Source organism: Kluyveromyces lactis (genome assembly GCF_000002515.2).
Source record: "Kluyveromyces lactis strain NRRL Y-1140 chromosome E complete sequence".
NCBI lineage: Eukaryota > Fungi > Ascomycota > Saccharomycetes > Saccharomycetales > Saccharomycetaceae > Kluyveromyces > Kluyveromyces lactis.
The window spans coordinates 1,083,981-1,111,118 of record NC_006041.1 but is presented as its reverse complement, the minus strand read 5'-3'; the positions used below and the strand labels follow the sequence as shown (position 1 = coordinate 1,111,118).

At 40.0% G+C, this 27,138-nt stretch overlaps 12 protein-coding genes and 1 non-coding gene across 13 annotated transcripts; 7 read left to right on the top strand and 6 right to left on the bottom strand.

Moving 5' to 3' along the window:
* Positions 1–250: 250 nt before the first annotated feature.
* MAK21 (RNA-binding ribosome biosynthesis protein MAK21) lies at positions 251–3,271 on the top strand (the record flags this gene model as incomplete). Its single annotated transcript, XM_454513.1, has 1 exon — positions 251–3,271. The coding sequence occupies one exon, from the start codon at positions 251–253 to the stop codon at positions 3,269–3,271; it is 3,021 nt and encodes a 1,006-aa protein (XP_454513.1).
* Positions 3,272–5,661: 2,390 nt separating this feature from the next.
* On the top strand, positions 5,662–7,536 carry TEC1 (Tec1p; the record flags this gene model as incomplete). Its single annotated transcript, XM_454512.1, has 1 exon — positions 5,662–7,536. One exon carries the CDS (start codon positions 5,662–5,664, stop codon positions 7,534–7,536), a length of 1,875 nt encoding a protein of 624 aa, XP_454512.1.
* A 386-nt stretch (positions 7,537–7,922) lies between these two features.
* Positions 7,923–10,838, top strand: MIS1 (trifunctional formate-tetrahydrofolate ligase/methenyltetrahydrofolate cyclohydrolase/methylenetetrahydrofolate dehydrogenase MIS1; the record flags this gene model as incomplete). The annotated part of the gene is made up of 1 exon (XM_454511.1): positions 7,923–10,838. One exon carries the CDS (start codon positions 7,923–7,925, stop codon positions 10,836–10,838), a length of 2,916 nt encoding a protein of 971 aa, XP_454511.1.
* Positions 10,839–12,009: 1,171 nt separating this feature from the next.
* Positions 12,010–13,025, bottom strand: KLLA0_E12453g (60S ribosomal protein eL19; the record flags this gene model as incomplete). Its single annotated transcript, XM_454510.1, has 2 exons — positions 12,010–12,577; positions 13,024–13,025. Coding segments are annotated over 2 exons (570 nt in total).
* Positions 13,026–13,759: 734 nt separating this feature from the next.
* KLLA0_E12431g (uncharacterized protein) lies at positions 13,760–14,110 on the top strand (the record flags this gene model as incomplete). Its single annotated transcript, XM_454509.1, has 1 exon — positions 13,760–14,110. One exon carries the CDS (start codon positions 13,760–13,762, stop codon positions 14,108–14,110), a length of 351 nt encoding a protein of 116 aa, XP_454509.1.
* A 284-nt stretch (positions 14,111–14,394) lies between these two features.
* KLLA0_E12409g (uncharacterized protein) lies at positions 14,395–15,291 on the bottom strand (the record flags this gene model as incomplete). The annotated part of the gene is made up of 1 exon (XM_454508.1): positions 14,395–15,291. One exon carries the CDS (start codon positions 15,289–15,291, stop codon positions 14,395–14,397), a length of 897 nt encoding a protein of 298 aa, XP_454508.1.
* A 1,180-nt stretch (positions 15,292–16,471) lies between these two features.
* Positions 16,472–16,747, top strand: KLLA0_E12387g (uncharacterized protein; the record flags this gene model as incomplete). The annotated part of the gene is made up of 1 exon (XM_454506.1): positions 16,472–16,747. The coding sequence occupies one exon, from the start codon at positions 16,472–16,474 to the stop codon at positions 16,745–16,747; it is 276 nt and encodes a 91-aa protein (XP_454506.1).
* A 1,151-nt stretch (positions 16,748–17,898) lies between these two features.
* Positions 17,899–18,816, top strand: PET9 (ADP/ATP carrier protein PET9; the record flags this gene model as incomplete). The annotated part of the gene is made up of 1 exon (XM_454505.1): positions 17,899–18,816. One exon carries the CDS (start codon positions 17,899–17,901, stop codon positions 18,814–18,816), a length of 918 nt encoding a protein of 305 aa, XP_454505.1.
* A 541-nt stretch (positions 18,817–19,357) lies between these two features.
* SHE1 (She1p) lies at positions 19,358–20,353 on the bottom strand (the record flags this gene model as incomplete). The annotated part of the gene is made up of 1 exon (XM_454504.1): positions 19,358–20,353. One exon carries the CDS (start codon positions 20,351–20,353, stop codon positions 19,358–19,360), a length of 996 nt encoding a protein of 331 aa, XP_454504.1.
* Positions 20,354–21,157: 804 nt separating this feature from the next.
* On the bottom strand, positions 21,158–22,309 carry HEK2 (Hek2p; the record flags this gene model as incomplete). Its single annotated transcript, XM_454503.1, has 1 exon — positions 21,158–22,309. One exon carries the CDS (start codon positions 22,307–22,309, stop codon positions 21,158–21,160), a length of 1,152 nt encoding a protein of 383 aa, XP_454503.1.
* Positions 22,310–22,960: 651 nt separating this feature from the next.
* On the bottom strand, positions 22,961–24,341 carry ASC1 (40S ribosomal protein RACK1; the record flags this gene model as incomplete). Its single annotated transcript, XM_454502.1, has 2 exons — positions 22,961–23,389; positions 23,790–24,341. 2 exons carry the CDS (start codon positions 24,339–24,341, stop codon positions 22,961–22,963), a joined length of 981 nt encoding a protein of 326 aa, XP_454502.1.
* On the bottom strand, positions 23,557–23,648 carry SNR24. The gene has a single exon (XR_002633600.1). It is a non-coding gene; the product is annotated as a snR24 (small nucleolar RNA).
* A 649-nt stretch (positions 24,342–24,990) lies between the features above and the next one.
* APL2 (Apl2p) lies at positions 24,991–27,093 on the top strand (the record flags this gene model as incomplete). The annotated part of the gene is made up of 1 exon (XM_454501.1): positions 24,991–27,093. The coding sequence occupies one exon, from the start codon at positions 24,991–24,993 to the stop codon at positions 27,091–27,093; it is 2,103 nt and encodes a 700-aa protein (XP_454501.1).
* Positions 27,094–27,138: the final 45 nt, after the last annotated feature.

Genomic DNA, 27,138 nt, shown 5'->3' with positions numbered 1-27,138 from the left:
TACTAAACGAGAGAGACAAACTCATTACCCGGATAATCGTTAATCACGTGATGAAAAGAAACGACAAAAATTTTCTACCTTTACACCAAAATCAAGCTCATCTCATCTCATCTCATCTCATCTCATCTCAACTCTTATTATGCGCTCAGACTGTGTTTGTTGATATACACAGAGGCCACTTCTCTGTTTGTCGTTTGATTGATCTATTGCTTGGAAAGAAGCAACACTCGATAACAAGTGCAAATCTGGAATGAGTCTTGATTTATCCAAATTGAAGGAGAAAGTGTCCTCCAAATTGGGAGCTTCAAAGGCCAAAGACACTAAGCCTAAGAAGAGTAAGAAGCAGGGCGAAAAAGAGACAGACGTTACTCCAGCTAAAGAGGAAACTGCTGTCACCAATGAAGAATTGATCCGTGAAGCTCTGTCTCTTGGAGCCTCTGAAAAAGATGTCCAGCTTGTTGATGGTGTTGACGACGATGCCAGTGAGATTGAATTCAATGAAGCCGATGAAGAAGTTGATGACGAGTTTAAGAGCGATTTCAGTGCTTTATTGAAGAATATGGGATTCGATAAACTACCTGAACCTGAAGTTGTAGAAGAACCAACAGTTACTGAGGATGCAGGCAAAGAAGAGAAAGATATTGAAGAGGAGGAGGTAGAAGTTGAAGAAGAAGAAGAAGAAGAGACGGTAGAGAAAGAGGAGGAACCACTTAGTCCTAAACCAGCAGAAAAAAAAAAGGAAGATCAATCCGACATGATCACTCAAACTCATATTGTTCAAAGTGATAAATTACTTGTTCCATCAGATTTGTTGTGGTACGAAGTTCCTTTGGACCCTGAATTAACAAGAGAACAGGATCCGCTAACGAAAGAACAGATAGATAAGTTATACCAGCGTGGTAAAGAGGCCTTAGAATTAGATAACACTAATTACTACGAAGAATTTACCAAGAACTCATCTCAACGTAAGTTTATGTCCCAGATCTTAAGCGATGGTACGTTGAACGATAAAATTAGTGCTTTGACTTTATTGCTACAGGAATCTCCATTGCATAATATCAAATCTCTTGATTCTTTGATATCCTTTTGCGGGAAGAAGTCAAGAAATTCCGCATTACAAGCTTTGAATGCTCTGAAGGATTTGTTCTTAAATGGTCTGTTACCTGACCGCAAGTTAAAATACTTCAAGAACCAAAACCTTTCCATGCTACTGAATAAGAGAACTTTAGCTATTTTATATTTTGAGGATTACTTGAAGGGTCTATATTTCAAGATTTTGGAAATCTTTGAGAAATTATCCCATGATCCTATCATCTATGTCAGAATGCAAGTGCTAACACATATCTTTGACCTGCTAACAGCCAAACCAGAACAGGAATTCAACTTGTTGAAACTTGGTGTTAACAAATTAGGTGACATTGATAACAAAGTAGCGTCAAAGGCTTCCTTCAAACTTTTGAAACTTGAAACTCAACATCCAAATATGAAATCAATTGTGGTAGACGCTGTTGTCGATATTGCCATAAGGCCTCAAGCTGACTATCATACTACATACTATTCCGCATTGACACTTAATCAAACAATTTTGAAACGCTCCGAGAAGAATCTAGCAAATCAGCTAATCAAGACCTATTTCACTTTATTCGAGAAATTCTTAATCCAAACTGATGCTGATAACGAGGAATCAAAGAGTGAAATCAAGGAATCCGATAAGTCATATGAAAAGAAGAGAAAGAAGAACTTCAAGAAGGGTAAAAAGGGTGGTAAGTCTGTCATTGAAGAAAAAAGTGCTCAAGAAGTTATCGAGGAAAAAAATACCAAATTATTCGGTGCTATTCTAACTGGTTTGAATCGTGCTTTCCCATTCTCTGATATGCCGGGATCCGTGTACGAGATACATCTTGATACATTGTTCAAGATAACACATGCGTCTAATTTCAACACTTCAATTCAAGCATTAGTATTGATTCACCAGGTTGTCGTGAAGACAAACATCACAAGTGATAGATATTACAAGACATTATACGAATCCCTACTCGACCCAAGATTGGTGTCGTCATCGAAGCAAGGTATTTACTTAAACTTGCTTTACAAATCTTTGAAAGATGATAAAGACATTGGAAGAGTGGATGCTTTCGTAAAACGTATATTGCAAGTCTGTGCCCATTGGTTGAACATCGGTGCCATTAGTGGTATGTTCTTTTTGTTGATACAACTTTCAAAGAGTTTACCGCAGATCAGAAATGTTCTAATCAACTCACCACTAGACTCTGTTTACGAATCTGATGACGAAGATTCCAGGGATAAAACTAAGGAAAAACCTGGTTACGATAGCCGTAAACGTGATCCAAAATATGCCAACGCTGAAAATTCATCGCTTTGGGAGATAAATCAATTCTTGTCCCATTTCCATCCTACTGTGCAGTCGTACGCACAAGGGTTCTTCGACGGTGACACTCAAGAAACAAGAGAGTTAGTCAAACCCGATCTTGGCCTATTCACGTTAGCCCATTTCTTGGATAGATTCGTGTACCGTAACGCCAAGCAAAAGCCAACCACTAGAGGTTCATCTATCATGCAACCTTTGGGAGGTGTACACACTGGTTCGTTATTAGTGAAGGCCAGCGATACCACATTGCACGAAGTACCTGCTAACACGGAGAACTGGTTAAGTAAGAAGGTGCAAGATATCAAGCCAGATGAAAAGTTCTTCTATCAATATTTCTCTACAAAGACTAATGCCATCAAATCTACCAAGTCAGGTGCAGAGGATGAAAACGGTACAGCTGAATTCGACGAGGAAAGCGATTTGGACGAAGATGAAATTTGGGATGCTTTAGTGAAGTCAAGACCTGACGTCGAAGGTGACGAAGAGGACAGCGATGTTGAGTTCAGTGAGGACGATTTCTCACAGGATGATTTCGGATCGTCATCCGAAGATGTCGATATTGATCTCAAAGACCTTGCATCTTCGGGAGACGAAGATGAGGCATCAGAAGCTGATCTTGAAGCTGAAGAAGGTGAACCAGAAGACATCAGTGACTTCGATCCAGAAGAGGCCAAATTGTTTGAAGATAACCTCGAAGACGAAGTAAAATCTGATGAAGATGTATTCTACAGTGCTGCAGACGACTCCTCGCAAGAATCTGATGTGGAAGACACAGAGCAACAACCTCCAAGAAAGAAATCAAAGAAACAAAAACTACGCGAACTACCAACTTTTGCGTCGGCAGAAGACTACGCCCAATACTTGAACTCAGATGAAGAATAAAGAGTGAAGAAGTACTGTTGCATTGCATGTAAAAACCAAGACCAGTTGAATTAAATAATTCCATAGCCCATACAACACCACAGCTTTTGTACATTAAACCCGATCAAACCAAGATCTCGTCCACTCTAGCCTGCCCTATGTCAAAAAACGCATCAAAAAAATCCGTTTCCTAAACCGGAAATAATCTAGCCCGTTTTTCCTGTGTCTCGAATGAGAAGCCGCTTTTTTGTGGACGGACGCCGTTTGTTTTTGTAATTCCCTTTTAGGCAATAGACGGAACGAATATCTAATAATAGTTCCAAACGGGAAGTCCGCACCAGTTCAACACTCTTGGTGTGTTTATGAAGGGTGTGTCGAAAGCAGATTATTATAATCATCATTCAGCGGATGACGGAAGTGAATGAGAAAAAAAAAAGTGTTAATGTATGTAATCGTAATTCCCAGAAGTGAAAGTTGTTCTAGCATGCAACACTTCAGCTCACATTCTCTATGAATGGGCAAGATGCTAGTATGCCGCACACAGCGCATTCACCGGCGCAAATGTAACGCGTGTGGACATTCATTACTCTGTCTTGATAAGAGAACAGAAAACATAGCGGATGAAAAAGGATGAGTCTAGGTCTTTGCAGCAACTCTTACATAATCTCACGTGCCTCGTTTTCCGTCTAAGCAACGTTGCGGCTTCCGCTTCTTTTCACCCATCTGTCGTTCGAGAGCTCTTCAGATCCGAAGGATTATGACAAATGACAAATGGTCGGTTGCTATCCATCCCAGCCTTTTGTTGACATCCAAAGAGATTTTTTCTGGATCCGCTACATTCTCTCCGGAAATTTACATGACGGTTGCCAGTAAGAAAATAATTATAGTAATTAGCAATATCTACATGGTCACTAAGTTTGAATTCGTCGAAGTCTTCCGCTGCAATACTTTCACTTTCTTATCTTAAAGGTGTCTGAGAAGGTGCGCGAAAGGTTTGGATGGGGAGCTTTGATTAACTAATCTTTTTATCGCTTGTGCATTGAAAGAGTAGTACTATTGTTATACTCCCATTCTTCCTGGGCTATCCACACATACACACGCTGCAATAATACGTACATAGACAGATTCGACCCCTCTCATCGAGCGTCGTTCCGGAATCTGTGACGTATAAATTCATTCACATAACTCTGGATTCTTGTGCGCTTTTGTTGCATGTGTTTCATATTTTATGGCAAATTTCGGTGAAAAATTCCAGACACATCAAGTCTCGAAAACGGTCTTCCCGCGAGTATTTTTAAGGCAGAGAGCTAGTTTCAGATCCTTTTGATCTTTGCTCGTCACACCCACATCCTCGTCTCGACCCCTCCGTTTCTGGTTCTATCTGCTGCTGCTTTTCGTTCGAAAACGGAGAGGCAAAGGATAAGCTAAGGTGATTACCAAATATCCTATAAGCATTTCGTGAGGGAAAGAAAAGAAAGTAAAAACGAATTGAAACTACGCTAGAGAGATACAGCAAAGTTAGGTCCAGAACAACATACTCTCGTTTCGTCCTCTTTTCGTGCTTGTCATTCTTGCCAGCTGCTAGATTTTTTTTTTCATTCTTTCACTATTTATTGATATTGCTTGCCGCAAGATCTGAGGGAAGGTACATAATACGTCAGCGTTACCGTGCAACTACATTGTATTATATTGTATTGTTTGTTTGTTTGTTTGCTTGCCATCGTTAATATTATCCGTATTGCCTGCAAAGTGTGCATTTATTACTCGGCATAACCGTTTCCCTTCGATCTATTGTGTCGCATTGGACCGGTATAATCTAAAGATAACTCAGGAACAAGGTGGGGACAGGAGTAACAGAATATAAAAGCAACTTATATTTTCACCTACCTCGAGGTTTAATTCTGGATAGGTGACGGAAACAATACCATAAACTTGTCAGCCATTCCCCGTTCCAGTAAAGATTCTCGACATTCTAGGGCTTTGAGATCTATCAAGAGGATAGAAAAAAATAGAAACAGGGAAAATAAGAACTGTGTAATCAAAAGGTCCACATAGGTTTTAGATTACATCACACCCTTTAGTTGAATTGCTTCTGTCATTCGACGATTATTTGAAATCTTTTAGTAGGTCATTTTAAGGTTGTGTGACTATTTTCTTTTTTTGCTTACCTATACTTAAGCTTACCGATTAAGAGGCTTAAAAATTGTTATCGGCGTTTGAGTGTTTAAATAGCAATCAATCGATACCTTTCCTCCTGTTATATTAAGGTTCCTCTTTAACTTAAAGACTTTAGAGAAGAGTATTTTCTTTGAGTGCATAGTGGGGCTATTTCTATTCCGCTGTGTTCAATATTCACCTTTCGACAAGAAAAAAAAGCGAGACAGACAGACAGGAATCGTCAATTCTGCAAGATGTCGGATACTGCAATTAAAAGGGCGGGTCTCTTGAACAGTATCGACTCTCATGTGGAAGGTTCTCAGGAAAACAACATCAGTAGTGATAATTCAAATCAGAAACAGCCTGACCGTTCGTCACCTGTCGTATCGGCATCGCCCTCGTCCCATTCATCAGTCGGAGGCGCTACCCAACATTCTGGCGAAGACTCGGCGCCTGCAACAGGTTCCACAAACGTAGATCCACCATCCTGGAAATCTTTAAATACAAGAGTATTTGACGTTTACATTAACGATGGGTCTCAGAAGCAGAAACATTTGCCTGATATATTGGATTACAAACCTCCACCAACGGAAACGGAGTCCTATTCCGATAGATCCCACCTTCTAATCAATACTGGTCAAGGAAGGAAAGTGTCTCTCCCTGCGACCAACAGTATGGTTCATAAAAAGACACCACAGTCTTTGACAGCCAACAGAGCGCAGAGTTTATCTCTTGCATTAGAACAGCGAATCTCAGAGAAACAGATTAGTCCATTAGTTTCCAATCCACATCATTTATCCGATATTAGCATCAACGCAAATGGTTCTACTATGCCCTCAGCTCCATCGAGTGGGCCAGCACAACCACAACAACCACAACAACAACACTTGTTACATACTCGCCATTCTCAATCATCGCAAGATTTACCAACCCCAATGTCTGCGATGTCTTTCAATTCTAGCACCATAAGTGTTCCGGAGAACTTAAACAACAATGACAAATGGGCTCCTAATGTGGAGACAGCGTTTATCAACGCACTGCAATTAGTTATGAAGAATGGTACTGCCAAGATAAAATTAAAGGATAACAATTACGGTAGAAACGAACTAATCTCGATATACATCAAGAATAAAACCGGTGAGGAAAGATCCAAAAAACAAATCTCTTCTCATATTCAAGTTTGGAAGAAATCTATTGCGAACAAGATTCACAATGATATCCAGACCACAAAGTTTGAGACACAACTACTACATCTCATCGAAAACGGTGCTGAGCAAACTGCAGAGAACTGGGAATTGTTTGAAAACACTTTCAATGAAATTCTGGAACAGGAACAAAACAGCATTGAATATTCCAGACATCATCAAAATATGATGCCAACTCAGCTCGGATATATGGGCCAAAATGGGTACATGCTACCGCAACAAAATCTCCAGCAACAACAGCAACAACAGCAACAACACTACCATCAGCAACAAGCATATTCTACCATGCCAATACCACACACAGTTTTCGTGCCACAGGGTGCTAGCGTTCCTATATTACCATACCATATCCCAATGAAGAAAGAGCCTGCTACACCAATTGAGTTTGCACAGGAATTGTATGGTAGTCTGAAGTCATTCAAATGTGTTCCTGTAAATCCTTATGAACCTTACAAACCTTACCAGTACACATCACAACTTCAACAAGGTGCCATTCAAACGCCACTATCTTCGGGAGTAAATTCTCATCAACCACAGACTCGACCAGGTGTACCACAGGTGTACAGCAATGGTACTGCTGCAGGAACTGCAACCATGAACACTGCGGTCACCTCCGCTTCCCAAATTCCAATCATACAAACCCAACCGCCGCTTTCAGTCTCATCACCTTCAATCCAATCTCTATACCAAGTGGCAAAAGAGGTAGAAAATCAACAGAAGAAGCTGATCGATGAGAGGTACCAGAGACAGAATCTTCAGCAATCACATCACTTACCTCATTTTAGTATCAATCAATCCCCAAACCAAAGCCACCAGTATCAACCCAAGGATCTGCCAAGAAGACACCCAATTTTACCACCAGCTTCACAACTAAACGCAACTCCATCTCCTGTAATCAGTAATATCAATCCCGCCAGATCGTAATGAAGTAATGAGCCGACATTTTACCTTATCTATCACCACACATACCCACAAATTTTCTCCAGTTATTTGATCTTTCTAATACTTTAGTGATATATACTCCTATATATATATCTATTAAACCTAACTAATAAAATGAAGCACCACCTTCAAGCACCCTCAAGCACCCTGATCCCATTGCTCATGCTGTTCTGTCACACGTCAGATTTACATTTCTTTCGATCTGTCTCGAGCTTGAAAAAAAAAAAAATTGACGAAATCGAAGTGGAAATTGAGCCAGGAATTCGAACCATCTCATCGCATGGAAAGACTCATGTTACAGTAGTAGATCTGAAGCTAAAAACAGTGGATTCAGCACTATCGATACTTGGCGGTGTCAAACAGCAGTAATGCTAAGTGTTTCAGTCAGGAATAGTTTGAGGCACAGTTCTCTACGGGTTTTAAAAACCTGTAGCAAGTACAATCCAGTGCGTATTCCAACTTGTCATTATCATTTACTATCAGGAACCAAAATCGCGAAATCCATAAGAGAGGAAGCGTTCAAAGAGATCAAACAGATTCAAATCAAGTCTCCAAGTTTTGAACCATGTTTAAAAATTATCCAAGTTGGTACACGTCCTGACTCTACCGCATACGTGCGTATGAAGTTAAAGGCATCTGAAGAATCTGGTGTGAAATGTATTGTTGAAAAGCTGCCAGAGGACATCGATGAGCTTGCATTGTTACAGAAGATCCAGCAGGTTAATGACGATGATTCTATTCATGGGTTATTGATCCAATTACCTTTGCCTCGTCATTTAAATGAGGCTGAAGTGACAAACGCTGTTTCGTACCAAAAGGATGTCGACGGATTCCATCGTTTCAATGTTGGTGAATTATCAAAGAGAGGTGGTAAGCCATACTTCATTCCATGTACCCCTAACGGTTGTATCCGATTGTTGAAAGAATCTGGTATTGATTTGAGAGGGAAGCGCGCTGTTGTTATTGGAAGATCTGACATTGTGGGAACTCCCGTTGCATCATTGTTAAAGGATTTAAATGCAACAGTCACAATTTGCCATAGATACACTGAGAACATTGCCGATGTTGTAAAAAATGCCGATGTAGTCATAGCTGCTTGTGGTGTGCCAAACATGGTCAAACCAAACTGGTTAAAGCAAGATGCTATCGTCATTGATGTCGGTATTAACTATGTCCCAGACGCATCCAAAAAATCCGGTAGGAAGTTGGTCGGTGACGTCGACTTTGAGTTGTGTAAAGACAAGGCTTCTTACATTACACCTGTACCAGGTGGAGTTGGTCCAATGACAGTTGCGATGTTGGTTCAAAACGTTCTTTTGGCTGCCAAGAGGCAAAGAGAGGAATCCACTAGAATGCCACATATTAAACCATTGCCTCTCAAGATTGAAGCAAAAGTGCCATCTGACATTGAAATCTCAAGAAAGCAAAAGCCGAAATACATTGAAGCAGTTGCCAATGAACTTGGTGTACATCCAAGTGAACTAGAACTATATGGTCATTATAAGGCGAAAGTTTCTCCCAAAATTGCGAATAGATTGGCAGATAACGAGAACGGTAAGTACGTTCTTGTTGCCGGTATTACTCCAACTCCTTTGGGTGAAGGTAAATCGACAACCACAATAGGTTTGGTACAAGCTTTAAGTGCTCATTTACACAAACCTTCCATCGCCAACGTCAGACAGCCATCAATGGGTCCTACTTTCGGTGTGAAAGGTGGTGCTGCAGGTGGTGGGTATGCTCAGGTTATCCCAATGGATGAGTTCAACATGCATTTAACTGGTGATATTCATGCAATCGGTGCTGCTAATAACTTACTAGCAGCAGCCATAGATACAAGGATGTTCCATGAGGCTACTCAAAAGAAGCACGAAACGTTTTACAAGAGATTGGTCCCTGTTAAGAAGGGTGTCAGATCATTTACACCATCTATGTTGACAAGGTTGAACAAATTAGGAATTAACAAAACTAATCCTGATGATTTAAATACCGAGGAAATTATCAAATTCGCACGTCTAAACATTGACCCAGACACTATTACTATCAAGAGGGTGGTTGACGTCAACGATAGAATGTTACGTCAAATCACAATTGGTCAAGCGCCAACTGAAAAGGGTTTCACAAGGCAAACAGGATTTGACATCACTGTCGCATCAGAGTTGATGGCAATTTTAGCGTTGTCTAAGGACTTGAAAGATTTGAGAGAGCGTGTCGGACGTATCGTAATTGGCTCTAACTACGAAAAAGAACCTATAACTGTTAACGACATTGGATGTGCAGGTGCCATTGCTGCACTTCTAAAGGATGCCGTAAAGCCTAACCTGATGCAAACGCTTGAAGGGACACCAGTTTTGGTTCATGCTGGTCCATTTGCAAACATCTCTATTGGCGCTTCATCAGTTATTGCTGACAGAGTTGCTTTGAAACTTGTAGGTAAGCCAAAAGAAGCTGACGAGAGTGCAGAATCTGGATATGTTGTCACTGAAGCTGGTTTCGACTTCACTATGGGAGGAGAAAGATTTTTCAACATCAAGTGCAGAGCTTCTGGTCTAACTCCAAATGCAGTTGTGCTTGTTGCCACAGTCAGAGCATTGAAATTGCATGGTGGTGCCCCAGATGTTAAACCTGGTCAATCTCTGCCTGAAGAATATCTAAAGGAGAATGTGGACTTAGTGAGAAATGGTACTGCTAACATGTGCAAACAAATTGAAAACATTAAACAATTCGGTGTCCCTGTTGTGGTTGCTATCAATAAGTTCGAATCAGATACTGAAGCAGAAATCGATGCTATAAAGGAAGCTGCTCAAAGAGTTGGTGCCTTTGATGTCGTTTCAACAAATCACTGGGCAGAAGGTGGTAAAGGTGCCATTAAATTGGCAGAAGCTGTCATCGAGGCCTCCAAGCAACCTTCCGAATTCAAGTTCTTATATGATGTCAACGATACAGTCGAAAACAAACTTTCCACCATCGTACAAAAGATGTATGGTGGTGCTAACATCGAAATTTCTGAAGAAGCTCAGAAGAAAATTGACATGTACCGTCAACAAGGATTCGGAGACCTACCTATCTGTATTGCCAAGACCCAATATTCCTTGTCTCATGATGCCAAGTTGAAGAATGTTCCAACCGGGTTCACCTTCCCAATTAGAGACGTGAGAGCATCCATCGGAGCCGGTTATCTATATGCTCTAGCAGCTGAAATCCAAACTATTCCTGGCCTTTCAACACACGCTGGATATATGAACGTTGAAATTGATGAAGATGGTGAAATTGAAGGTTTATTCTGAATAACCAAGCGACTGACTACTCTACAACTCTGGCGGGAGGAGACCAAAAATGCTGACAGGAATTTCTCCAACCAGGGACAAAAAGACTTCAAACTATAAATCCGTGTGTGTAACATGTTTTTAGATTTAGTACAATACTTAGATAGAAAAAGAAAACTATATTAGATACATTTCCTATTCAAACTGCCAATAATAGCAAACGTTGCTATTCAGTATCTTAATTCTTTCATTATATTCAAAATGTGTCGTCAATAACATTTTGTCAAGATTTACTGCAATATCTCTTATCTGAAAATCTTATTGACTTATGAAAAGTCGATGATGATTCAAGAATGCCTCAGGATAGAAGAAGAAAAGCTCTTCATCTCCTATCTCAAGCTCAACACACAGGATTTATATTTAGCTGGGCTATGATATTTACTGGTGCGACGCCCAACCTAAATTTCTAGAGATTCACAGTTATGAATTCAGTACAAACAGAATGGGTTGATGTTTCGGAGAAGGATATAATCGTTCGTGATAACAAGTATAAAGACACAGATTACGCAAGTTATGCATACACAAATGTAAGACATGTTTTGTTTCCTCCAATAGCGAAAAGTCACTTTGATATCACTTCACCTCATTATTTGCCATTGTATCACGATGCGGTGATAAAATATCAACAGACAGGCGTATATTCGATAGCTGGGTTATAACACAAAGCAAGGAAACTACATAATTAAAACCCACTCCGCTGGATGGAGTGGCTTATTTAAACGAACAGTATGAATCGTGTAAATAATTCAAGTAAGCAAGAAAATATACCGGTTAATTATGAATTATTTCAATTTAGTTCAGTGAAATATTAAAGTACATGAAGATATAAAGATAGTTGAGTTTATATGTTGCAATTCAGTACAACAGCATCATGAAGAACCATACAAATCAATCAATCACATATGTTGCTTGACTCCCTCTTTCATCTTTCAATTAAGACCCAAATTAATATTAATCGGTTTGGAAAACTAAAACTAGATGTAATAATATTGGTAAAAAAGAGTACTAAATAAAGTGATAGTCATGGGTGTGCTTATGTGCACGATGTGCGAATTAACAACTTAAGACACAAAGAGATATTGATAAATGAGATATTTACTTTTCAGAAAAATTAACAACCTGGTGGATAGGTTTAAGCGTCTTCCTTCAACAAAGCTTCTCTCTTTTCAGCAACTCTTTGAGCTCTTCTTTCTCTAGCAGCTCTGTTCTTAGATCTTCTAGCTTCAGCTTCTTCCTTCAAAGCCTTTTCACGTTGAGCATCAGCCTTAGCTTGGATGATGTGTTCAACCAAAGCTCTCTTGTGCTTGAAGGTGTTACCCTTAGCAGACTTGTACAAAGAGTGGTACAAGTGTCTGTCGATCTTACCAGCGTCTCTGTACTTGGCCAACAATCTTCTCAAGACACGTAATCTTCTGATCCAGACAACTTGGGATGGCAATCTAGCTTCCTTGGTACCCTTTCTCTTACCGTAACCAGTGTGACGACCGTTTCTCTTGGATTCAGCCATAGCTCTAGTTCTGGATCTAGAGTGGATTCTAGTTGGCTTCTTAACGATGGTACCGTTCTTGACCAACTTTCTGATGGCATTTCTGGAGTTGGCTTGAGCGATTTCGGCGGTTTCAGAAGGATCCATCCAGATCTTTCTCTTACCAACACCGGCAACAGAAGCGGCAAGTCTCTTTTGAGTTCTCAAGTTAGCCCTGCAAGTAATAATGACCAATGATAATGTTTCATTATCAGTGTTTTAGTTTCTGTTAGTATATTTGATATCGATATTTCAAGATGAAGACGACACAAAGAAGAAAATAACATAAAGACGTATCACCAATTATTTCCTAATCATTGAAGGTAGAAATATTTCTCTTATAATCACTGCAGTTCTACATGGGATCCTGCATCTCAAAGTATGAAAACACATAAGTCTTCCAACATCAATTCAATTCTTCCAAAATTAAAGGTCTTTAATAGCCGTAATTCCCCAGTATGGTGTTTGTATTATAGTTCTCACATCGGCATTGCTTTCATCACCGAATGTTATAAGATTCTCTATCCATTAAGTTGCGTATCTTCATTATCTATGCTCTAGATTATCCGTCTTTCTGCTGGTGCTCTAGTATCTCCTCGTTACCACAGTCTTTGAACATACATTTTTGCTTGGGTTTCGTTATCGTTGGAATCGATTCAAATGGAATAAGCAAGTAACCTATAAATCACTAAATCAAGCCTATATCTTAATAACGTATGCTATATTGATATAATATCAATCGTTAACTTCAACAAAGAGTTTTCCAAACTTTCCTTAGTTACTCAGTATAGAAAGGATACGAAACTCGCCAATGGAAAGAGAACGCATCGCAGTGAGCCGAGGCAACTACAGGGTCGGGCAGGGACGAGCTAGGTGGAAAGGAACCATCCTGGGCACACCGGTCAACAGTAAGGAGTACTAGGCTACGCTGGGTGGAGGGACAGGAGGGAACTACGTTAGGCAGAGAACGCAGGTCTCGGTTTCCACGCTAGGCGGGGAGATGGAGTCTGGCTCCAGACAGTGATTCCCCCATCACAGCTCTGGCCATCAGAGCTCTTCCTTCCCAGACTTTGCTGTTTTTCATGTTCTTTCCAGATTATGCATTCCCTTATTAGGAAATGAGAAAATACTACACATCTTGAAATAAATATACAAATAATGTACGGATGTAAACAGTCACAAGAACAGTCCATGCAGAAAAAGAAACGTGTTTAGAGATATGGACTCTAGGAAAATTTAATTGTCGACTAAGATGTACTTGCTCTATGAGATGGGATGAGATAAGTTGAGATGAGGTGAACTGCTCCATTTATAGACCCCTTAGGAAGCTCGAGAACCAACTAGTACATAATTCACCATGGCTAAATCTATACGTGCATCTTCCCATCTAAATGCCAAGGCTATCAAACGTAAAGGTGTTTTCCAAAAAACTGTCGATGCCAGAGCTGCTAGAGTGGCCGAGAAGTTGAAGAACGATTTGTTGAAGCAGAAGCTCGATGACTTGAAAGCCAAGAACAACGGTATGGAAGTGGACGAGGAGACCCTGCTGCAACAGGAGAGACTGCAGAAGGAAGAAAAACTAGAATCTGGCGAGGACTCAGAAAAGAAAGTCAGTACCTCTGGCTGGAGAGACGCTAGACACCATAATTACAAGAAGGCAAGGTTACAAAAAAATAAGAATAAGAAGGGTTCATTCACCAAGTTTTAAATGACAGGGTGGGGTGCCGGTATACCCTTTGAGTGTTTACTGTTAACTCTCTTCCTATCTTCTTTCTCATTTTATTATCCAGGGTTAATATAATAGGCCGGTTTTTAAATTGTATATTAGAAATTGAATTGATATTTGATGATATTATTTACGACGTTATAAACCTGTTATAAAGAAAAGGTTGGATGAAAGAGAAAGGACGAGAAGGGCGGGGGGACGAAATGAAGGAAAAAAGGATGTAGAAGCAAGCACCAGGCTTTTTGTTTTATTTTTCTTTCTTTTCTTTACATTAAGAAAGCGTTTCCTGTGACAAACGAATTTGAATTGACACCGAAATCGAAACTAGTAACGTCCATGTCTCCATTTTCGTTTCCTGCGTTCCGTGAAGAAGAATAATCGTTTTTCGATATCCGTTGTGTAGATTTCGATTTGTTTGCCTTGGCTCTGGCTCTACGTTCTCGTCTTAACCTTGATTGCATCATATAGTAAGTGGCTCTTCTGATGATGATCTCTAACACTTTTTCATCGTACTCGGGATACCTGGTCTTAACGCGCTGATGCAGTTGGTATAAAATCCTGGTTCTATACTCCTTTGTAGTACCCCGGACCCAAGTCTTATAACCCAATGGATAGTGCAATTCCTTTTCGAAGATGTCCAAGATAAATTTTTCCCTGTATAACGCTTCTGCGGGGGAACTCAAATTCAACACTTCAGCCAATCCTCTTGCCGAGAGCCTTGAATCAGACACTTTTTTCGACGAATTGCTAGAGATCGAGCCAGACTGCGAGTTTGGGTTCCCGCAAGGAGATGCAGAAGATGAAGATGGTGGTGTTTGACGGTTATTCTTCGAGTACCGTCTTTGACGGGGTAGCGGCGTTGTCGCCGTCGTCGTCGCTGTCTCGGCAGTGTCGTCACCAGTGCCAGCGGTAGAACTAGCATTGCTAATCCTGCCACTGCTGGCACTGGCAGTAGTATTATCGGTATAATTGAAAGTGTAGGCATCAGCTAAAGACATAGAAAAGTCCGACACCTGTGGTTGTAATTGTAACTCATCCGTAACATCTGACTCCAAATTTGATTCGAGCTCCGTATCTAAAAGCAAATTCGGGTACGCAACGTTACTACTGAAGTCGTATCCTAAACTGAACACATCTGATACATTTCCCTGAGACCACGACATTACGCACACAATGATAGATAGAACAGTATAAGTATATATGGTTCAGGTGTCCATGACTCTGCGCAATCCTATAGTGAATCCAGCCAAATGTCAAACCAAAAAAAAAAAGGTTATAATAGATACAGTAGAAAATTTAAGACACATTGGAAATGTGTCAAACTATATAGAGAAAAGAAATAGAGAAAGAACACAATTGAATTGTACAAGAGCCAATGCTACCACATATATATATATATATATATATATATTAGCACAGCAAGCTATGGGTAAAAGATCAGTAATCTGCTGAATTCCTCTCTTTACCCACACTGTATATGACTACACCATTTTTCTCTTATTCCCACAGTATAGAATTTAAGGTTATAAAGAAAAACGATATCTATTATAGTATAATAAAGATTAGGATTCGAGAAAAATGCATGAAAAGGGGAATAAATCCGTACATGTATGACTACGAAAGCGAATTGATATCGAGATTTTGGAGTGAGATATCAGACGGAGAAACAGAGATGGAGAGCTATTGCCATTTATTCCAGTGGGAAACTGGTCTGGGAAAAAGTGGAGGTCGTTCGCCGTTCCCAAATACTATAGTACTAGATCCCAGCTGTCGCGGTGCAGAACCAATGAACAAGGCAAATGGAGTGAAAACAAAAAAGTATCTCGAAGTCAATCGGAAGTCAGACAGACCAGGAGACAAAGCACGTAGACTGGGTTGTTTTCCTTTTTCCATCTTATCGGCCGCACTTTCTGTTTAGGTTTTTGCGAAGGTATTTTACCTGTTTACTGATACGAGATAGGGATAACGGGCGGACGGCGATTTTGGAGTTTCCGTTTTGGGAAAGGAAATCCCGAGTCAGTTTTTTGAGACATAGGACCCGCTGAACACGGCACGTGTTCAGAGGGAGGGAGGAGATCGCACAAGACAACCGAGTCGTGTTACCCGGCGTGCGCCGGGTAACACTTGCACATCCCTACGTAATTAGCAAAAAAAAAAAGGGTACGAAAAAGAAACTACCGTGCAGGAAATAGAGCCTCTAGCAAATGGCAAAGCCCACTAATTGGTATATATATATATATATATATATGAGCTGCATCCTGGCAAGCTCGGACTTTGAACTCAGGCAGGACTCAGGCCCCACGACCAGGACCCTTAAAATCGAAACACACTAAGTAACCCGCAATGTCATTTGTACCGATCATCTTTGGTAAAAAAGATTGGGATTCCAGACATCCATTGGAGTCTCAGTACAGTGGGATATATTGCCCAAATTGTCATAATTTTCAAGTGAAGCCGGTCAAGAGAAGAGAGTTTATCTCACTTTGGTTCGTGCCGGTGTGCCCAATTTTCTGGGGCAACCAATTGCATTGTCCGATCTGTAATTGGCGCCAAGACTTCAAGACAGAGGAACAGTTGCAAAAAGTGATGAACGAACAGAACAAGTTGCGACAGGCGTAGGCAAGACGGCTAGGCAGGCCAACTAGGTAGTTTGTATGTGTGTGTGTGTGTGTGTGTGTGTATATTATACATAATAAAAGGCTTTCGTTGAGGACGTGCGCCATGGTTACCCGGTTTTGTTTCATATCACGAAACACGAACCAATCAAATAGCACATCACAGAACGTCCGTTTTCGTGGAGGCTAACATTTTCCTTTCGGAAATACCTCCAGGGTGAGATACCGTGTGGTGTATGGGTTAGAAACCCGGGGACGGGATCATCTGCGCGCGGGGTAACAAGTGGCATCCCCCCAAAACTGAGGCAGAGGCAGAATTGCCTCTGCCTCTGCCTCAGTTTTGGGGATATTACACTAGGCTGGCCTTTCCAGGCCAGCCCAATGCCTGGCTTAGTCCCAAGTCCTAAGTCCCAAGTCACCCAGGCGAGGGTCCACCGAATGAGCGAAATAATCCAGATCGAACAAATCCCACGTTAATCCATTTTCCTTCCTTCCTTCCTACTTAACAATCTTCAAGAAACAAAAAAAAAACCCGCGAAACTTGAAAAACTGAAAAAATAAGTTTTACCATACAAAAAATCGTCAATTTTGTATGGTAAATTTACCAAAATTAACGTTTCATAGGGCATGGCCATGAAATTTTTCTTTTTTTCCTCATTTTCCTTTCCTTGGTTTTTCCTACTGTAGAAACACACTGGAAAAAAAAAAAAAAATTCTTTTTTTTTTTCCCATTCCTCTTGTTTCTTTATGGCACAGACTCTCTGCCATATCGAATCTTGACGTTTTCCTCTTTTTAATACCGTTAAAATGCCAAATATCTATGCTATATACCTTTTTATCCTGTGTTATGTATGTATATCTTGACCATATCCAATTCCATTCAATTTGATTTGACTGAGTTTAATTTCCAAATTTTTCAAATTTTCTTTTTAACGGGAAAACGTTAGGGAAAAAAAAATATTTAAAGCGAATGAAAAATTTTAAGAATCAATGTTCTTCCAGGTTTTCCTTGTTCTGTATTAAGACTGGAGTATATATATATTTGTTGTTTTTGATTCAGTTTATTCATTAGTAGAGTTTTATCTATTGTATTTAACTTTTCATTTTAGTTGTTTATTTTACCGTCCCTAACCGATAACTAACAACGTACCAAAGATGTCTACTGACAAGAAACAATCCAACTTTGCTATCGATTTCTTGATGGGTGGTGTTTCCGCCGCCGTTTCCAAGACCGCTGCTGCTCCAATTGAGAGAGTCAAGTTGTTGATTCAAAACCAAGATGAAATGATCAAGCAAGGTTCTTTGGACAGAAGATACACCGGTATCGTTGAATGTTTCAAGAGAACTGCTGCTGACGAAGGTGTTGCTTCTTTCTGGAGAGGTAACACTGCTAACGTTATCAGATACTTCCCAACTCAAGCCTTGAACTTTGCCTTCAAGGACAAGATCAAGGCTATGTTCGGTTTCAAGAAGGAAGAAGGTTACGCTAAATGGTTCGCTGGTAACTTGGCTTCTGGTGGTCTAGCTGGTGGTTTGTCTCTATTGTTCGTTTACTCTTTGGATTACGCCAGAACCAGATTGGCTGCTGACTCCAAGAGCGCTAAGAAGGGTGGTGAACGTCAATTCAACGGTCTAGTCGATGTCTACAAGAAGACTTTGGCTTCTGATGGTGTTGCTGGTTTGTACAGAGGTTTCTTGCCATCTGTTGTTGGTATTGTTGTCTACAGAGGTTTGTACTTCGGTTTGTACGATTCTTTGAAACCATTGTTGTTGACTGGTTCTTTGGAAAACTCCTTCTTGGCTTCCTTCTTGTTGGGTTGGGCCGTCACCACTGGTGCTTCTACCGCTTCTTACCCATTGGATACCGTTAGAAGAAGAATGATGATGACTTCCGGTCAAGCTGTCAAGTATGATGGTGCCTTCGATGCTTTCAGAAAGATTGTCGCTGCTGAAGGTATCAAGTCCTTGTTCAAGGGTTGTGGTGCTAACATCTTGAGAGGTGTCGCCGGTGCCGGTGTTATCTCCATGTACGATCAATTGCAAGTTATCTTGTTCGGTAAGACTTTCAAATAAGCAAATTAGAAGTAAACTTCTTTCCTTTTAATTTTTTTATTGCTTATTTTAACTCACCTTTCCGTTCAGAAAAAAAAAATTGAATCTATCCCCCACATTCTCAAAGGATACGAACTCTAATGTTGGCTATTTCTGGGGGGTTTAAATTCCTTCAGATATTCTCAATAATGAATTAACAATCTTTTTCTAAAATGTCATCGTCATAAAAACAAAAAAGTTAACATACTCATGGAACGCTAATGAATCAAAATGGCAAACTAAAAGAAAAACAAAACTGAAAATCGTTGTCAAAGAAGGAGCAAAAAGATTCCAGACTGTGAGGATTAATATTCTTTGCTATCTCAATAAATATTCTGTAAATTTATTCCCCCGTTTCACGTTTACTTTGCCTTGGTTGTGTTTTTTTTTTTTGCTCTTTCATTCTGTTGTTTTCATTGTTTGATCATGACGCTTGATCATTATTATATAGATTTCTACTTTCACGTAACATAACAAATTAACATTCATGATTATCTTTATAAAGAGTCTATTTATTCCTTACTTACCTCCACTGAGGTCTATCTAGTGCAACGTTTTGCAGCGTTGTCGATTTCGTTAGTCTTGCATTTTTCATACCTCCATGTAAATCATGTTGTGTCTTGGATCTTGGTATTTGCGATGTGTTACCATCGCTACTAGTAGTTTTCTCCTGTTTCAGTAAATTTTTAGACGAATTGGATCTGGATATCGTGGATTGTTCATATAGCCTTTCAAATACGGATTTAGATTGAGGAATACGTTGTTGTTTGGGTACCGGCGCACTTCTCGGATGTGAGGCCTGCTTCTCCGATTGGTTCAAATTCCTGAATATATCACCGTGTCTTGGTTTTGCTGGTTTCGGTTTGGGTTGCGATTCCACATTGTTGTTGTCACTAGCCACCAGCTTGTGTAAAGGATTGTTCATCTGTTTCCGTTTCAGTGACGTAGCTGTAGGTTGTGCGAAAGTAGGGATACTTTCATGGAGCTGTCGCTGTCTCGATAACGGCGTGTTGCTTATTATATTTCTTCTACGATCACGCTCAGTTCTTTCCCTTTCATTGGGCGTCGTAATGCGTACCCTTAACCTCCTGATCCTATGCGTTATATCAGTAACCGGACTGAACACATTTCCTACGGATTTCTGTTTCTTCTTTACAGATCCTGGTGAACCTAAATTCACAGCAACACTTGTCTCATCCGCGTCTGACCCATTTTTCCTCTTCCCTGGTGTCTGAGGCATACCAGAGTACTTAGCCAGCGAGTAATGGGTATCGATAGAGTCCATCACCTGGAACCGTTTTTCATGTTTATCCTGAAACTTCATTGAAATCGAATTCTTCATCTCTGAATCATGGCCCAGATGCATCAAACGGGTCTTTTCTGGTGACACGTTCGGTAGAAGGTTACTGGCACGTTGTTCCAGCTCCTGTAAGACATTGTTCCCTAATCTTTTTGACACACCGATGTATTCAATCATTTGATGGCCATCCAATAAAGGTGGCATATTTTCCTTGTCCATGGTGTATACAATGAGAAAATAATGGTACTAATATGCAGTATTCGTTTCTATACAGACAAACGCTGTGATGTGAGTGCCCAATGGGTTGCAGTAACGTTCAGAATGCTCTTTGTCTCAACCACTTTGCCCTGTTTATTAAATCTTAAAGTCGATCTTTACAATTTTTCCATTTTTAATGTTATTGTTTTGATGTTTTGGTTTCCCAAATGAATCAGAAGAGGCAGAGGAGATGAGATGGTGTTAAACGAAGTAAAGGAACGGTTTAAAGGAAACGAGAAGAAGGTTTCGTTTTGAAAAAAATAGATTGTGGATATACTGTTACATAAAAAGTCTGATTTACATAAATCGACACACAAACGAGAGCATAAACAGCCAACAGAAATGGATGATGCTTTTATTAGGATTTGAATTCTCTCTACTGGAGAAAGACAAAGGTCGAAAATAATGAGTGTCTGATAGGGAAGAAAGGTGACTATAGGACGAAGCAAGTATATTGGAAGCAAATTGGAATATACAGGAACCTTGATTTCGAAATCAAGAGTGAACTGGTGTCGTATTTCCAATAAACGCTTCGTCTTTGAGCAATCGCTTTCTCGTTAGACACGCGGCAAATAACATCTCTGCTTCTCTGTGCGAAAGAGGTGGTTGGGAAAGAAGATATCGTAGTAAGCCAGTCTAGTCTTTTGGAGTGTAGTGAGTTGGGTGGATGAGATACAGGTAAAGAAACAACCCGCCCGAAATAAAAAAAAATACTATTATAATGTAGTTTTAACTTCTTTCAAAAGGTGGAAAAGCGTAAACTAATTATTCTGTAAATACGACAGGAGATTCATTATCGGAGACTGGAGTATGAATAGAGTCATTTTGGTTAGCCCCTGAAGCAGAAATAGAAGTGGCGGCGGAAGCAGCAGCAGCAGCAGGAACAGATGAACCATCCTTCAAAGAGGCTTCGTGTTCTTCACGTCTCTTCTTTTCAACTTCCAAGTTCTTTAACAACATTGTCTGAGCCAATTTGACGGATTTTTGGTCGTTACCCCAAACCGTAAAGATTCTGTCACCATTTTCAGTTGGATCTTGACCGATGACGATCTTAGTCTTTGTGAATTTTCTCAAGTTGGCAATACGGTTACCACCAACTCCCAAAAGTGCACCTACAAATTCTTTTGGAATAGCCAACGTTTGAGACACTTGGATCTCTTTTGTATGTTTAGAATGAGGATAGTAACGGGGCAAAGTTCTTGGAGGTACATGGACGTCGTCTTGAATGAACAGTTCTGCGATTTCGTTGATACAGTTGGCAACCGAGGTAGGGAACCCTTGAATCTCCAATACTCTATCCTTAGAATCGGGCAAGAAATGTTTCGAGGCAACGAGTTTAACAGTATGCGTTTCAATCAATTTCTTAATCTTGGCACCTTGTTGGCCAATGACTGACGAAATCTGTGGGTTGGTACAGATTAATCTCAAATTACCAATTTGTTTCCATTTCTCTGGATCCTCAATCTCTTCCTTCGATGCTGGAGGTAACATGAATCTTAGATGCTTGAAAACGTGTTCCTCAGGCTCGTAATCCGTAGTTAGCACACGTAATACTTGACCCAACGAATTGGCCACTTGTCTTGGGGGACCACTAACATTCAATAACCTATCAGAACATGATTTTTCACGAGGTGATATACCGATTTTGATATCGTTTTCCCTCCTTATCGTCTCAATGGTATTCCCCTGAGGGCCAATGATCTTTGCTGCTTCTTTCAAAGAAACAAGGACGTGGAATGTAATATTGTTACCGTTGTTCACTTGGCTATTAGTATCATTATTAATTTCATTTACTTCATTATAACTGTTGTGGAATTGACTAGCATCGTTAATACTATTACTGTTGTTATTGATAGAGTCAACAGCAGCAGGGAACCTGCTGCTACTGTTGTTGGAATTATCAGCAGAAGATGACATAATTTTTGGATATGATCTGTCCTGTAAATATTAGAGTGATATTCTTGTACCTTTTAAAACGAACAAAGAAACAAATGGTTTAATTTACAATTTACAATTTACAGTAGCAAATATAATCTGAATACACAAAAACAATATGAGCAGTAGAAGAACCAAGTCCAGTCCAACCTAAGCTAATGTAAGTTTAAGTTTGTTAATATGAAAAATTTTAATTGAAACGGAATATTTTGCAAAGAGGTTTAAAGTGAACGGTAAAAGTTCAAAAAGTAAATAGAATTGCCATTATAGATAGAGTACGAGTTTCTGCGTTTTCGCCAGGAAGAGAGAGAAAGAAAGGGTGATATGAAGAAAGGGAAGCTAAGGTACCGGGTTGCCCTTGGAATAGCCCTGTGCCACGGTTTTGCCTAACCGAAATGCATATTATGCATGTATAGGTAGAAACCATTGAAAACATAATAATAAGCTAAGATAACAATATCGGAACTCTTATAAGACAGATTAACCGAGGGGAGATCTAATATTATAATGTAAGTTTTTGTATAACTAATATATACATAAGGGATTTATGTTATGATTTATTGGTAATGACGACGACCAAGAATAAATTGTAGGGAATAAAAGCAAAATTAAGAGATTTTAAATTGCTACAACTTAGTTGGCGGTCATGACTTGCCAAACTCTGATGACGTTGTCGGTGTAACCGGCGAACAAAGTTTGACCATCAGCAGACCAAGCCAAAGAAACGGCGTGTGGGTCTTGAGCCTTGGTGTAACCAGCAAATTCTGGCTTCAATTCGTCGATCAAGACTTCGTTTTCCAAGTCGTAGATCTTGATACCAGAAGCAGTAGCAGCGGTCAACCAGAATCTGGATGGAGAGAAGGCCAAAGCAAAGACTTCGTCCTTAGCGTCGAAGTTCATGAAGGCGCTCTTGTGCTTCAAGTTCCAGACGTAGATTTGACCGTCCTTACCAGCAGAAGCAGCTAGAGATCCATCTGGGGATGGTTGAACAACGTTGATGTAGTTGTTGTGACCGATGAAATCAGCTTCGATTCTGTAAGAGTCTTCGTTCAAAGACCAGGACTGTAGTTAATAAGGGGAATGGAAGATAATTCCCAAAATATTGTTAGTAAAAATGATATTTGGTTCAAAGCCATGAGATATATCTGGGAATACAGGCCCAAATTGCTCGCTCCATGATATTCAAATGCACAAAACTCAATTCAAAATTTTAATTCACTAATTAAAAAGACATCAGAGATCTTGGTGATAATTAGTATGTCTCATTCGAAACCATGTAAGGTTACGTCTGAAGTAGCAAATATAAGAAACATCATTTGTCATAGTATAGTGAATTGAGCCATGTATTTTGAGAATATATTACGGGGAAACAACTGAGGACCTGAATTCCAAGGTAAATCAATCTAATCGGGAGATAGGCAATGCAATGCAATGCAATAAAAGAAAAAAGTCTGGCACATACTCTAACGATCTTGTCCATACCAGCAGAAACGAAAGTGATTCTACCGTCATCGACTTCACCGTCTTCCAAGTTCTTTGGAGCAACTCTGACCTTGGTAACCCAGTCGGTGTGACCCAACAAGACGTAGGCACAGTCACCGACAGTGTTCCAAACTCTGATGGTCTTATCTCTGGAAGCAGAGATAATCTTAGAAGAGTTAGCATCAATGGCAACGGACAAAACATCACCGGTGTGACCAACAAATCTAGCTTCAGAGTTACCAGTAGCCAAGTTCCACAATCTCAAGGTCTTATCCCAAGAAGCAGAAACGGCGTAGTTACCGTCAGCAGAGACAACAACATCTTGAACGATGTGAGAGTGACCCTTGTAAGATCTAACTGGGACACCGAATTGTTGTTCGTTTTCGGTCAATCTCCAGGAGATCAAAGTCTTATCTCTGGAACCAGAAACCAACAAGTTTGGTTGAGCAGCAGAGGTAGACAAAGAGGTGACCCAGCCGTTGTGACCTTCTAGGGTACCTCTCAAAACAAGCATAATATTGCTGGAAGACATTTCTTTTCAGTTAATTCCTTGAGATGTGTTGTTCTGATGAATCAAAAGAAGAGAATAGATAACAATTTCAATCAACAAGAACTGATAGCTTAATACTAATGCAGTAAACTCTTGCAAGTTATATCAAGTTCTTAATACTTTCTCAATATTCAAGTGATGAGCTTTGGCTAGAAAAGAATTTTTTTTCAATGTGCGTGGTGCGTGCTGAGTGGTACGCTGAATGGTGTAAGGGTGTCGCGCGTATCTTTTGGTCTGGCAACTCTGAGGACTGTGTTTTTATAAAAAGTCGGGTATATCAGTACACCACACTGCGGTGCGTAAGAATTTACGCAGAAGTGTGAATCTCCCTTAGCAATTTCCCTAATCAGGTAGTAACCATTCTTATTAGGAAGTGAGATCTCTCAATACCGTAACCCGGACATCATATGATGTCCGGGTTACGGAATCTTCCGATACACGTGAGCACACACGTGACCTCGCCAGCAAGCTTTCACTTTCCAGTATTCATAGAAAACATCAATCAAATTAACTGGAATCTGTATATAAATAGATGAACCTGTTTATATTCAAGACTCTGTCCCCAAGCGATTAGTCTTCCTTCCTCCAGCCAATTGCTTGCTCTGCTTTCTCATAAATACCAAGGGAAACAATGGGTGTTGATAAGAAGATCAAGAAGTTCTTAAGAGACGCCATACGAGTGGCTCCTAAGATTTCCAATAAAGGTGAATTGTTTGAACTACGAAATGGATTAGTATCTCAGTACCCACAGACCCGAAAGGACGCGATCCGTAAGATTATTCAACAGATGACTTCCGGCAAAGATGTTTCATCTTTGTTTCCCGACGTTTTGAAGAATATAGCCACTCAAGACATTGAACAGAAGAAATTGGTATACCTTTACGTGGCTAATTATGCAGAAACTCATCCGGAGTTATGCATCCTTGTCGTGAACACATTCGTCAGCGATGCAGCTGATCCGAACCCATTGATTAGGTCTATGGCAATCCGTACCATGTCGATGATCAGAGTTGATAAGATCTTGGAATACATTGAGATTCCGCTAAGAAAGACTCTAGTCGATGATAATCCGTACGTGAGAAGAACCGCGGTACTATGCGTTGCAAAATTGTTCCAATTGAACCCGGACCTATGCCGTGAATTGGGCGTATTGAACGATTTGCAAGACGCTTTGTCTGACGATAATCCAATGGTTGTTGCCAACGCGCTTGCCGCACTGCACGAAATTAACGAATTGGACCCTGGTTCAATAGATATCAAGAAATTAGTATCTCAAAACGTTAAGAGGTTTTTGAACGTGTTGAACGAATGTACAGAATGGGCAAGAATCACTATTTTGGAGTCATTGAGCGAACACAAACCAATTGACCCTATGGAGTCTCAAGAAATTATCGATAGAGTTGTTCCACATTTGCAACACGTAAATCCATCAGTGGTCTTGATCAGTGTTAAATGTATACTCATACATCTACCAAATTTGAACACAGTCCATGACTCTATATACAACAAGTTATCAACTGCATTGGTCTCACTAATGTCGACCCCAGTGGAGATCCAATATGTTGCTTTGAGAAATATAAGAATTATTTTGGATGCCTTCCCAAACTTGTTAAGGAAAGAGTTAAGAATATTCTATGTCAAATTTAATGATCCATTGTACGTGAAGATAGAGAAATTAGACATCTTGCTCAGATTAGTGCCCGTGGATAATTTGAAACATTGCCAGATGCTTTTCAACGAATTAAAAGAATATGCAAAGGACTTTGATCATGAATTCGTGACCAAAGCTATCCAATCCATCTCACAATTGGCCATTAAAGTCTCGAACGGAGGTGAAGATACGAATAACAAGTTTTTGAATATGGTCATGGAAGAATTCGTTTCGATTGTCCAGGAGAGAGAAGAGTTTAGGGATATATTGATGAGATGCGTATGCGACATGTTACGTTATGACAGTGACAACAATCTTATCAAGGAAACAAGTAAGAATGAGTTGGGTGCCATAATTTCCTCATGGCAAGATATCGATACCATATTTACATCTGATCTAGGCAGTTGTAACTACATCTGGTTTATCACCAACTATACAAACGAAAATTTGGAAACTAAGCTTGAACCACTGGTAGAAGTTTTCGATGAATTAGGATCCCTAACTCAAATGTCCCTTCTAATGGGTGTAGTGAAATGCCATAATGCAGTCTCAAGTGCTTTCTTACAGAAGATCTTGGAACTTTGTACGACAGACGTCCACGATTTGGACGTTAGAGACATGGCCATGATGTACTGGCGGTGTCTATCGATCGACAACGGTGATCAAATCATCAACCAATTATTTGACAAGCATGAAATTCCTAAATTGCATTCTACCTTGGACCACTTCTCCAAGGAAACATTACAAAGTCTACTTCAAGAGCTCTCCACTCTATCCTCTGTGTATTTCAAACCAATCTCGCAGATGCAACGCCGTCCCAACGAAGTTCACATCATTAAGGATAAGGATATTGATGAATTAAAGGGAATGGCCACGAACGAGATCCTGAAAAACATGAACGATGATGTACTACTTGACATGGGTGATAGCTCTGCCACGAGAAGTACAGGCGTCCTGGACGAACTAAATGATCTTTTCGATATCACTGGTGATATGGGGAAAGTAAACATTTCACAGAAAACCAATAATAACAACAACAACACCTCGAATTCCCATGCAACCGATCTTCTAGACTTAATGTAAACTAGTTTACTCTTTTGAACACCTGTACAAACTATAATTATAATG